This window comes from Nuphar pumila, chromosome 13, assembly GCF_984573655.1.
Source record: "Nuphar pumila chromosome 13, dmNupPumi1.hap1.1, whole genome shotgun sequence".
Classification (NCBI taxonomy): Eukaryota; Viridiplantae; Streptophyta; class Magnoliopsida; order Nymphaeales; family Nymphaeaceae; genus Nuphar; species Nuphar pumila.
Window position 1 is genome coordinate 95,164,344 of NC_143261.1, and position 13,433 is coordinate 95,177,776.

The 13,433-nt window shown below is 37.2% G+C and overlaps 1 protein-coding gene across 1 annotated transcript in view; it reads left to right on the forward strand.

Annotated features, from left to right (window-relative positions):
* Positions 1-12,361, forward strand: part of LOC149819293 (uncharacterized) — a 32,078-nt gene extending 19,717 nt beyond the window's left edge. The window contains exons 3-9 of the mRNA XM_089985746.1: positions 5,406-6,090; positions 6,184-6,276; positions 8,307-8,498; positions 9,988-10,082; positions 11,544-11,643; positions 11,765-11,860; positions 11,959-12,361. Of these exons, the coding sequence (XP_089841872.1) occupies positions 5,406-6,090; positions 6,184-6,276; positions 8,307-8,498; positions 9,988-10,082; positions 11,544-11,643; positions 11,765-11,860; positions 11,959-12,027 (1,330 nt within the window). The 3' untranslated portion in view covers positions 12,028-12,361. The remainder of the gene's footprint in view (positions 1-5,405; positions 6,091-6,183; positions 6,277-8,306; positions 8,499-9,987; positions 10,083-11,543; positions 11,644-11,764; positions 11,861-11,958) is intronic.
* Positions 12,362-13,433: the final 1,072 nt, after the last annotated feature.

Here is a 13,433-nt window from a genome sequence, read left to right on the forward strand (position 1 = left end):
ATTCACAGCCAATATTAAAACTCTGCGTACAGACTCTGGGGATGAATATGTTAGCTATGTGTTTGAAAATTTTCTACAAGAGAGGTGTGGTTCACCAAAACTTTTGTTCTTACACTCCTGAGCAAAATAGTGTAGCTGAGAGAAAAAACCGACATATCTTGAAAACAAGAAGAGCTCTTATGTTTGGTAGAGAAGTACCCAAAGTGTTTTGGGCAGATGCGGTTCAACTGAGCATTTATCAGATAAATCTCATGTCTTTTAGAGTACTTAAACACATATCCTCCTTTCAGAAACTGTATAAAAAGGTTCTAAACTATGATATGTTAAAGATATTTGGTTGTGTATGTTTTGTTTTGCTAGCTGTCAGATATAGAGTCAAGTTATCTCCTAAAGCTGTAAAACATTGCTTTCTTGGTTTTGCTGAGGGTCAAAAAAGATACAAGTGCTATGATCTAGTTGAAAATAGAGCCTGGGTATCCAGGCATGTTTTTCAGGAGAACGTGCTATACTTTAGTTAGTATAGAGAAAAGTTAGAAAATGAAACTGACTTATCCTTTTTGGTTCTTTTTGAAGAAAGGAAATGTGGGAGAGAGAGAACGGAGAGTCAAGGGGCGCAAGTTCTGGCTAGAGAAGATAGGTTTGGTCAGACCTACTGAAGGAGACGTGAAGGTGTGATTGAAATTCTATTTTTTGATCAAGTGAAAGAGCAGGAAAGTGAAGAGGCCAATCTTGATTTCATTTCTACGACAATTGATCCAGGACAACAACAAAACTCAGAGTTATCATCTTATTCTTCTTCTGTGTCTTCTCAAGTACGTAAAAGTTTTAGACCTTCTATACTTTTGTCTTGTTTTGTGTCTTATGAGTCTTTTACTTCTCATCATCATACTTTCTTAGCCTTAATTCATTCCTATGTTGAGCTTGAGTCTTATGCAGAGGCAATAGGAAAGGAGAAATGATAAAAAGCCATGGTTGATGAAATGAATGTACTTGAAAAAATGCAGGCATGGGAACTAGTAAAACCTCTTCTAAAAGAAAAATATCATTAACACTAAATGGGTGTATAAGGTAAAGACAAAGGCAGATGGGTTAGTGAAGAGGTATAAAGCCAGATTGGTAGCTAAGGGGTACAATAAGTGTTTTGGAATTGATTTTGCAGAAACTTTTGCCCCTATAGCTCATATGACCACAATTCGTACACTTCTAGCCGTGGCTGCAGTTCAACAGTGGGATCTTTGGCAGTTGGATGCTAAGAATATATTTTTTAATGGAGATTTGCAAGAGGAAGTGTATATGTAACTACCACAAGGATACTCAGATTCAGAAGGTAGAGTTTGCAGACTTCACAAAACTCTATATGAACTCATACAAGCACCTCGAGCTTGGTTTGAGAAATTCAGTTCGGCAGTGAAATCACTTGGCTTTGAGCAGAGTCACCATGATCCTGCTTTGTTTGTTTCTTTCTTTGCAGTTGGGAGATGTATATTGTTTCTTTATGTTGACGATATGATACTCACAAGAGATGGCATAAAGAAGGTTGAAGAAACAAAAAAAAGTGCCTAACATGTTTGAGTTGAAAGACTTGGGGCGCTTGAAGTACTTTCTTGGTCTTGAGATAACGTATTCTTCAAGGGGACTGTACTTGTCTCAATATAAATATGCTACAGATTTGGTGTGAAAGCAATATTAAATGATGATTCAAAAGGAGTAAATTCTTCCATAGAGGCTAATTTGGAGATGAAGGTTACAGATGGAGTAGAGCTAAAAGATCCTGTTGTATATAGGCAATTAGTTGGGAGGCTCAGGGGCGTAGCTAGGGGGGGGCAGGACTGGGCTGTAGCCCAGTCCTGCCTCCCCAAACAGTTAATTTTTTTTTTTTAAAAGCCCAGTCCTAGCCATTTTTTATTTTATCTCAAAATTTTTTTTTTCAGGGGCGCTGCCCCCGAACCCCAGACCATCACGCAAATAAATTTTTTTTCTACAACCTTGTTTGCCCCCCCTCACATGAATCCTAGCTACGCCCCTGGGGAGGCTCATATATTTGACTATATCCAGGCCAGATATAACATATGCAGTCCATATAGTTAATTAGTTTATGAGTGCCACTAGATTGGTTCATTTGGCAGCTGTACTTAGGATCATCAGGTATGCTAGAGACTCTATGTACTATGGCATGTTTTTCTTGTCTTCATATGCCAAAGAGTTGAGAGCTTTTTATGATGCTGATTTTGGAGGGTCCACTAGAGATCGAATTTCCACTATAGGGTTTTGTCTTTCTTGGAATCTCCTTAATCTCGTGGAAGAGCAAGAAGTAGCAAATAGTTGTTTTGTCCACTGCAGAAGTTGAATACAGAGTGATGACTCAAGTTGTAATTGAGATTATTTGGATACGATTACTATTGAAGAAATTAGGAATTCCATGTGATAAGAAAACTCTGTTATATTGTGACAATATGAGTGCTATTTATATTGCCAAAAATCCAGAATTTCATGAGCAGACTAAGCTCATTGAAATAAATTTTCATTATATAAGAAGGGCTTATAAAGATGAGATTATAGCTTTGGAGCATGCCAGCTCAAGAAATCAGATAACTGTTTACAAAACGTCTTCCCCTTTTGCATTTCAGTTCTTTCCTTTCCAAACTTGGAATGATTCCCTTACATCATTCCAAGTTTAAAGGGGAGTATTGAAAGTATATGTAATATAAAGTAGTATAAACCAGAATTACCAGAAGCTTCTTAGGTACGTGGGAAGCTCGCTTCAGAAGCGTGATACTTCTCGCTTCCGAAACTTCATGGGAATCTCGATTCCCCCACGCTTTTTATATGCTTCCCACACTCATGGTTTATGCTTCCTATATGTTTTTCTCACATTTTTTTTCATGTTTTTCATGTATTTTCTCTCACGCTTTCACTCACTTTCCATGTACTTTCTTTAAATTAGTAACCATTATTGTTAGATTTTAACAAAAATTTAACTCTTTTTATTGAAAAATCATGAAATATAAAAATGATCAATTTTATTTTAATTTTTATTTGTTTCTTGTTTGATTCCTATTCAATTACCATATTGCTTCATTTTTTAAATATTTTCCTTTTAAATTGATACTTCACTTCCCGCTTCCTATAAATTTTAAAATGCTTCGCTTCTCGCTTCCCGCATCGCTTCCTGCTTCCGCTTCTCGCTTCTCGCTTCCGCTTCTCGCTTCCGCTTCTCGCTTCCGCTTCTCGCTTCCGCTTCCTAGTTTGACAACCTTAGTATAAACATGTGTAAAGTAAGTTTATAAAGTTATTATGTACATACCCTATAGTAAATGGGGTATGCTTGTCTTTTATCTTTTCTTTTGATGTGCTTTAAAGGGGGTCGACCCCTTTTAATATGTAAGTGAGTTCTCTTACAAAATGGAAACATAATGAAATATGTTGGGGGCTTCTCTCATTCTTCTTGTTCTTGCATCTTCATCTTCATCTTCATGTTTTAACACAAATATGCACACGCTCATAAGTTGGAGATTGAACGGCCAGTGAAAGAGATTCTCTTGGCACGTGGGAAAACCACGCGCCTAGTGTTTGACCTTGGAAGTAACATGGATCGGTTGTTGCAATAGTTTCCTAAGAGCTCTCGCTTTAAGGATAAGGCTTGTTTGAAAGGGGTGGATTATTACAAACCCTTTTTCTGCCCCGTAAAGGAGCCAGACCGGCCCAACTGGGGATCGCGCAGAAGAGAGAGAGAGAGAGAGAGAGAGAGAGAGAGAGAGAGAGAGAGAGAGAGAGAGAGAGAGAGAGAGAGAGAGAGAGAGTCTTCCAGGACTCTCCAAGAGTGGGATGCCCTTCTTGAAATCCCACCCCCGCAAGGACTCTTCGAGAGTGGAATTCCCCTGGAGAATCTCACTTCCTCCAGGACTCCCACTTATCCCAAGACTCTCTAAGAGAGTAGGATGCCCCACTTGGAATCCCATCCAGGGAGGGGCTGTGGATACTTTTTCTTAATCTCCCTTTTTGTTCTATAAATAGACATGTATAGTTCCTTTATTCTTTAATGAGATTTATTGAGTTCATCCTCTGACTTTCATTTTGGTTCTTGTGTGTGAGTGCCTCGAGGAAAATTTTTTCTCTCTTAATCCCCGTCCATCTTCGTCTAGTCGGCAACAAATTTCTCCCTTCAAGCCAACGCCTTCGCCTTTTGCCTCGATCCCTGCACCCACCAAATTAGACATTTGTCTCCCTCTCCCTGCTGAATTCCCTCTCTGGACATGTTCCTGCCTTGAGACACACCCATGCCTTCCCCCCCCCGCAGTTTCCCTGTGGCCATGTCCAACCCGGTGACACGCCTACTGGAGTGTGTCCGACTCTGACCCAGACACGCTGCTGCTGTTGCACCCTCGCCTCCACCACCGCACCCTTGCTGCTGCTACCCCATGACAGCCTCAGAACCAGCTCTGCCTCAGTCGCATAGACCTTGCTCCTTCCTGAGCTTGGATCCGTGCTTCGCTAGGCTGGACCGATAGAACCGATCCATCTAGGAGTCGGGTTCTATCAATTTGTGTTTGTCAAACTTTCTCCACTGCAATATGTTGGCTTTCTGATTATACTTTGTTGTTTCTCCTGGATTTCATCCGAAGATTATAGTCTTATGTCTATACTTGTATCTCCCCTCATGTCAATTGAGATTACTGTTTGTGGATCTCCTGCCTGCAGTTAACTAATAACATGATGGAGGCCTTCTATTCCCCAAAAAATTTTAGACTCAGGTTTAGGTTTGTTATAGCAAACTACTTATTCATTTGACTCCAGCAACAAAGATCAAATTAAGAGCACAAGACTCCATCTACTGGATTGCTCTTTTCGTGCCATTCATGATACAACAACAACAACAACAACAACAACAACAATAACAACAACAACAACGCCTTCATCCCAAAACAATTGGGGTCGGCGATATGAACCAAAAAAGAAAATCATTCTGGGTCTTCCACATGAATCCTTCTCCTCCAATCATTTCTATCCAATGCCATGTCCTCGGTGAGGTTCAAAGCATCCATATCCTTTCCTATCATCTCCATCCAAGACTCTCTAGCATTTTTAAGCCATTCATGATCTTTTATATATTTTTGCATATTGCATGCTGTAACTTTAGACCTTTAGCATTTTTAAGCTTGTTGATCTTGAAATCAATTGGTAATGTTCTTTTGAAATCTTTGGTTGTTTACTATTGGTTTATAAATATGTTGCTCTTAGGGTGAGCTTGTCCAGCTTGCTTCTGTTGTGACTTGTGTGGTACCATGTTCTCTTTTCTTGGTGGTTACCATTTGCACTTTTTGGCAGCTTTGTTTTGCTTTATACCATTTCCGTTCTTTAACATTTCAGTAACTGCTGGTTTTAATTGTTCACACGTCTTTTTGCAGAAAGGATATAGCTTTTCTCCAAGAGCCTGCAGATGGTTGGCATTCGTGTGGCACTCATGATGGGTTTGTTGAGGATTTATGGGATTGGGGCAGCGCTGATTGCTTGTCAAATGCAGTATCTCTGGCTTCACCTCATGAAGAAAAGGATGAAGTCTTCTTGGGTCCATTGGATCATGTTAAAGAAAACATACCTACTGGAAGGGATAATTTAAACAGTGAAGCACATTTTAATCTTGGATCTGATTTGCCTCCGGTTCCGGCCACCACCACTGTGTTGTCTGACACTCAGCTAGATAATGAAAGAAAAAGTCGAGGGGGACGAATGTTGATGAAAAGACAACGAAAGTCTCCTTCATTAGCTAATAATGATCAGCATGGTGAAGGCTCTAGTACAAACTATGTTGGCTCAGAAGTTGCATACCTGCAATCATGTAGGCAGCCATCACATGTTTCTTCCTCAAGAAGATCTCGCAACCGTCAACCCTGTAGCATCTTCGAAAATGTTATAGAAATTGATGATTCATCTTCACCAAGAATAAAAAGTTGCAGCAGAACAGCAAATGCGAATTGCAGAATCGAAGATGATGGTAGTGAAAGAGCAAAACAAATGGAGGCAGATGAGTTGTTGGCAAGGCAACTTCAGGAACAATTTTACCAAGAAATACCAGGGGTTGGCAGCAACGAGGTCTGTATGTGTCTGATTGATTGTGTAGACTAAATGTGATTAATTATCATACCTCAATTTTGACAAGCTGTGTGATGGTTTCATTGGTTGCAGATTGATGCCAGCATTGCATGGACATTGCAAGAAGAGGAGAATGCTCCTAATGCTCCATCCACATCATTCTTCAATCAGGATCAACCATATCATGTGAGTTGGTTCATTTTCCCAGGCTTGATGAATGCTCTTCTTTCAAATAAAATCTAATTGGTGTTTCATTATCTTTATAATGTCTAGCATGGATTTTCTATTTTTTGCTTTCAGAAATCGCATTTGGTGCATGTAAAATGAAGGGCATGTTATCAGCATCTTTTTACAGAGATAGTGCTAGTCATCATGAATACAATGAGCTTTCCTTTTCAAAATGCATTATTTTGTTGTGACTTGAAAGTGTTTCATGTTTTAATGCACTTGGCTATCTTGCTTCAGGGAATGTGCTCTAACATTGAGTTTCTTTGCACATTGAGCTGCGATTTTGACCACTCACAAACACATGGATGCGCAGATGCCCACATTCACAGAACATAGACATTCATTAGATAGGAATCCGAAGATGAAGAGGTGTTTTGAGAATTATCATGTTGTATTTTTTATACTTCAAAATTCTGATATTTTGAAAGTGTCATAACATTGTTCCTTTAAAATCATCTTCCAATGAAATGATAAATATCCTTTAAAATAACATTTCTGATCCATCCAATTTAATGAAATAAGGAGCTCAATTTGGCTGTTTTATTTATTATTTTGGCTATTGCTATTTTTCTCAAATCCATGCACCGTCTCCAAAGGGTTATATTCTCTAGCTCATCCAATGAGGGTGCCTCTCGTATGCGGTGACATAAAACTAGGTCGATGAATGTATGGATTGTGTAAGCCTGTTTGGTTCAGTTGAGGACTTATAATACTGTTAATCAAAGTGGGTGGTGGCTTCTGTGGCCGATAAATGTCTTCTTTTTACCCCTGGTATCTACATCATTTTATTTAGGGTTTTGCAGAAACTGACCCAGTTCTTTTAAAAATTTCAGATTAATAGCCAAGTTTTGGCATATTTCAGAATTCTGTTGGTCATTCCATTTCATTTCCACTGTTAACTGACATTACTTTATTCCCATTTAACGCTAATGATGGTAATAAAATAATCTAGATGACCAAATTTGCCCTTATTGGTTTTTGATATGAATTCTCGCTCGCTCAAAACTCTCTCTCATATATGCATCGCACGTCTTCTATCCACCATTATTAGCACCACACCATCACCGTCATCATGATTGTGAATTTCTACTGGATCCTAAAGAATAAGGAGGAATTGGGACCGAATGCAGCCAATTAATGCAAAGAAAATGGTAAAATAGTAATGGAAACCATCAATTTTAACCAATGTTAAGGAATATCGAGCATTACAAATTGGGATGTGGAAGAACTTACATGACATGTAGTAAAGCAGAAAAACTAGAAGACAAATTGCTATACTTGTCACTATACACCATAAGAACAGCGAGGAATGAGGAAATTCTGTTGTCATCTTGATAGAAAGGGTGAAACTGTCAAATTGCTAACTTTTAATGGAAAATCATTTTCGGGTATGAAGCAATGGTGTTTAAAATGGAATTGGAGTATTCTTTTAGTTAACAATGAAAACAAATGGGTATGCTTTTGAAACATGCAAAAAGTTGGTATTGGATTCAAAGTATTCCAAAAGACCAGGTGTATTTTTGCAAATAGCCCTTTTTGTACTATCTTTATGGATATTTGTGCTTTGGAAATTTTAGCCATTGTCTATATTTCTTGGATTTTCAGATGGATTATCCTTACATTAATTTTCTTTTTGGCAATTTTTTTCTATTTTATGTATTTCATGAAGTCTTTGACCTTTTTAAGAATACAGTGGTGTAGCCCGTTATGTACTGTTTTCTGCTTCTTACAAATGGTTTGTACAGAACAGGGTGCGTCATTTTACTTATAAATATGTCGTTTTTTTGCTTTACTTGTTGTCAACTGGGCTGTAGAGCATAGTATTTCTGTCTCACAACATTGTGAAATTATTGACTTGGATTTGGATATCAACTTTGTTGCTTGGGTAAACAAATCATTCTGTCAATGTTTTTCTTATGGTGTTCTTGTGTAAATTCAGCTTTTCCAGTTAGACCATTATTTATAGCTTGTGCATTTATTTCTTACAGAGAGTCTCAACCGCCACAAACTTTGATAGGCCTTTCCTGCTGCGGTCTTCTGATAATTCTTCAGTTTGGTCTAGGAACCATTCTGTCACTAACTCCTCAAGGTTGGCCCAGTTGAGGAGAAGCATTCATTATCGTTCTACCCCACATTCTAGAAGAAGACTTCATTTTCCCTCCAGTATGCCTTTGGAGACGGTAATGTTCTTTTATTAGTTTCTCATAAATCTCATTATTAAAATGAAGTTAATTTCTGAATGACTGTTTTTAACTGCGTATACATCAAAAGCTTTTCTTTTTTCTTTCTGTGTATTTTATGCACATTCCATTCTGTACACAAGCACCATATAGACCCATAACATTGTGGAAATGCAAATGCTAAAGAGATAGTGAAGAAAATAATGCATATAATCAGGAGCTAGGTGTATCTTCTGCATGTACATGCACGTGTTAATGTTCACATCTAAGTTTCTACTTTGGTATGCTTTGTGTTGGTAAGTATATGACCTGGGAGGTTAACAGTCAGTCTTTAGTCATTTCCTTTGTGTATAACTCAGAAAAAGAACACTATTGTGAGCAATGCTTTGTTAAGGCACTGTTAAATATAATTGAAAGTAATTTATATGTTAACAAAAGGAAGTTTTTTTTAACTTTAAACTAGTTATACTATTGTTAGCAGTGTTCAACTAATTGATATGACCAAAACACTCTTAAAAGCAATTTTTTTTTAAAGTACGTTGTTATTTCTAGGAATAGTCACAAATACTTGAAAAAATAACGATAAATAAAAAAGCCAATATATAAACTATTAAATGCAATATATTTAAAATATTGCATAATTTAATATCTCGTGATTTTATCCTCTTTTTTTTTACAAAAAACACGGTAAAATGCTTGATGGGGTCAAGTTTGACATGAAGGGCATTTTTGGCAAATGACTCAATGCCCACCAAGCTTTCACAGTTTTCCATAATTAGAAAAAAATTCAAAATGAAGGGCTTTTTGGTCAATAGAAACAAAACCTGCCCCTTTTCACAATTCCCAATGAAATGACCATTCTATATGGGACTAAAAATTTGTACCAATAACATTTAACATAACACTTTGTCACCAACTCAATATGATAAAGGAAAAGGTATCTTAATACGTCACATTTATGATCACACTGGTGGATCTCTTTTATAAATTTTATTGTCTTACAAGTTTTTTCAATCTTTTTTATTTATTTCCAGACTATAGAATACTGAGATTTTCCTGAGTTTTTTTTTTGAGTTTATTTCACGATTTTCACTTGTAAAAAAAATCCCGAGAATAAGATTTGTGACTATGCTGTTAGGATATAGTGAGTCTGTTTTGGAAGGAAAAAAGTGAAATGTATATTTCCAAAAGTGGCACAGCGTACTTCGGAATATGAATCTGAAAAGTGAAAGTATTGACCCCAAAAATTTAACTATATATTTTAAAAAAATGACATCGCTTTCAAGAGTGTTTTGATTATTTCAATCAGTTAGGCACAACTAATATTAATCTAACTGGTTTAAATTTTGATGAACCCATAAAGGAAAAACTAAAGAAAGAAAAAATAAGAGTAAAACTTTCATCATATATATATGCATCTTATTTACCATGCAGATTTTCTGCATTTTATTTTGTTTTCTCCCAAGGTTGAATCCTTCTTTTTGTGTAGAGAATTCAATTACTGGAAGCATTGGATAGTATAGTTGGTGAAGATGGAAGTTTCACAGCTGATGGGTTCTTCAGAACTGAACGAGACTTTAATGAGTAAGCTTTCTTTACCGTTAAGAGATGTTTTAAGCTTTAGCTACAATTGTATTGTATATTTTTCTGTCCACCATCCTTAGCATGCCTCTATGAGGGGGATAATAAAGTAGAAGATGCAGCATAAAAGATGTTCATATTTTTGGTGAGGTGGGTGGGGTGTTGGTATTTACAGGTGTAAATGGATCAGATTCAGTTGTGTATGGGTCTGATCGTTGTTGGATTCATCCAATCAGATTTGGTTGACATTTTTCTGTCAGATCTACGTTTGGATCTGGATCAAATTTGATCTGTTTGAACTTTTGCATGTTAAAACTTGTTTCCATCATATTTCCCCTGATCCATTATTACTATATAGAATTCAGATACAGATTATACTCTACTTCATTAGAACTTGCATCTATTGCTTACAATTTGAATAGACATTCAGATAGACGACGAACCAGACTGTCCAATCTGTTTGCTTCCCTATTGGCATTGTTGTGTTCACTTTGTCCAGGTTCTCTTTGAAGCATATAAAATTAATGTTCCATCTTTGGTGCTAGCAAGTATGCAGGTGAAACCATAGGCAGAAAAATAACAATATCTACGTTATATGTACTTCACTTAGCGTGCAAATATTGATTTGACCTCATAAGTAGGATCAGCACCCAATATCATGTTGCCAGCGGAATCACAACTACATATTTCTTTCAGGGAATATCCTAATTGTTCAAAGCAACCAGGCTAGAAAATAACAATAGCAATGTTACATGTGCACTTTCATGCATATCCTGTGTCAAAATGACACAAACCCAAACGTACCATGGCACTACGTGGACAATCAAACCTTTGTTGGACATGGTCAGCACTATTTGTAACATCATCAATGTTTCATTTATGACGTTGAGCATTTATTTTGTTTCTACTTGATTTTATCCATAAATTGTCAGGACATGACTATATCTGTATTTCTAAATAATATTGACTTAGTAACTTGCAATTGGCCGATAGGAAACACTATCCCCCTGTTTGGGTGACACCCAAAACCGGGTCTCTAACCTGGGTTTGGGTGGAAACCTAGTTGCGACACTAACATTGGGTTTCTGTTTGGATGCCAAAAACTAGTTTGTCAAAACATCTGCCTTTCACAACAAAACCCAGTTTATCGGGCTGGCTATTTTCCAGCCATCTTCCGGCTAGAAAATGACCAGGCTGGCACTGGCCGGCACCAGCCCTGCATTGGTTTTCAAATGGCACATATTGGTTCTTTCTATAGGGTCTAAGTTCTTCACCTGCTTTTAATTTCTAGCTGTTTTACACGTTGGTGCTGGATTTTTGGTTTATGCTACAACTTCAATTTGTTCTGATTTGTCTAACTTTTGTCTTTTTTGCGTGGTCTCTCTTGCTCTAGTGATGATTTTGTTACTTAGAATGGAAATTAGTTGGACGAAGTTCTGATTTTGGTTGGTTGGTTCTGTATAGAAATGATTATGAAATGTTACTGGCTCTTGATAATAACAATGATCACCACACTGGTGCATCTGCTGAACAGATCAATCGACTGCCCCTTTCACAGATTCAGGTAGTTATCAAATCCCTTTTTTTTACAAGCTGGCAGTTAAATACCTAAAATATGCATTTAGGAACTTCCTCCTTGGAGTTGGATTATTTTTTTCCATTATCTTTCTTCTTTCCTGGTGAAGGACAATTATGAAGAAGCATGTGCTGTCTGCCTAGAAACACCATCTACTGGAGATCATATTCGTCATCTGCCATGCCTACATAAATTTCACAAAGATGTAAGATCTCTTTTTCTTCTGCGTTCTTTTCATCCTCTTTGTGTGTGATACACATGCTTTCAAATGTTAATAATTCTTATATTCATGTGTGATGACAGTGCATCGATCCGTGGCTTAGACGGCGGCCATCGTGTCCCATATGCAAGTTATCCATCAGTGGGTATTAATAATATTGGCTATAAGTCTAAAGATCGTTCTTTAGCTTTTTGGGGCAGTTTGGTTCATGCGATCTTGATCTGGGATTAATTCACCACCAGTTCTTTAATAAGAACAAATTGACTTGAGCTTTCTGTTATTTTTGTATCGCTGCAATGTATTCAGCTGGTAAATATATATTTATTGTGTATATTTAAAAGAAAATATGAAACAAGAAAGCCAGCTTTTGCTATTTTCAACAAAAGTCTCATCTGTTTATCCTGAGACCGTCTGTTGATGGCTTAGTTGTTGGGAGTTAGTCCTAAAGTGACTCTCAGCTGTTTAGTGGAATTTTACAATTGAGTATGTCTTCATTTTTCTTGAATATCATTGCATTTTCACATGTTTTACTTCCTGCCGAGTTGTGCACCCCGACTAGAAAAACTCACCTGATGGTCCTGTTGGTTCTTCACCTTAAGGAGGGATATCTCATAATCTGCCAGCATCGGAATCATGGTACCTGCACCTGAACTCGTCCTTCACAATTCCTCGGGCATTGTTCTCTGAGAATTGTGATTGAAGGCATAATAATCATTTACAAATCATGATTAATTGGAATCTGTGATTAATTGGCAAGTTGCAAATCAAAGATTTTAACAACAAAAGAAATTGAAACATAAAATATTAGTCTAATTTAAGAATGATACTTATTGTTTTTTTTTAAAGGCAAGTTGGGGTTAGTCTGACCCCCACCAGGTACAGAACATACCATTGGGTTTTGAACTGCAATGTCCCAACACATGGTGACGTGCAGTAACAGCTCCTACCCCGTTGGTAATGATACAATGATTTGCGGTTTATTGGGTTGCAATAAATTGTTGACAAACCAATATTGGGTGTACCTATTGTTTGCAATACAATTAGATCAGCTCTTTGTAGATAACCTTGGGATTTGCTATCCCAAGTAAGATCCGTTCAGGATCACTAGATCCTCTTCTATCAGATAGGAAGGGGCTGTTGCACAAAATGTACTTTTAAGTAATTACTCTATAGTTCTTATATCTATCTATATAAAGAGAAAATCATGTAAGGGGGTTCTTATTTGTCCAAATGGTACTTTGAACTTGAAACGAGCACGAAGAAATTAACGATGTTGCATATATTTGTGCCAAATCCGACAAATTTGCAAATTTTTTTTTGAAAGGCAAGCTGGGGTTAGTCAGACCTTACCAGTTATTATTCAATCGTATCACTGGGTTTTGAACCTGCAATGTCCACTGACAGCTCCTACCAACCCCGTTGGTGACACACACACACACACACACACACACACACACATATATATATATATATATATATATATATTGAGAGAGAGAGCGAGAGAGAGAGAGTTTTGGACCATTCAAAGATCCTTGTGGCTTGGCACCTTGGTACACAA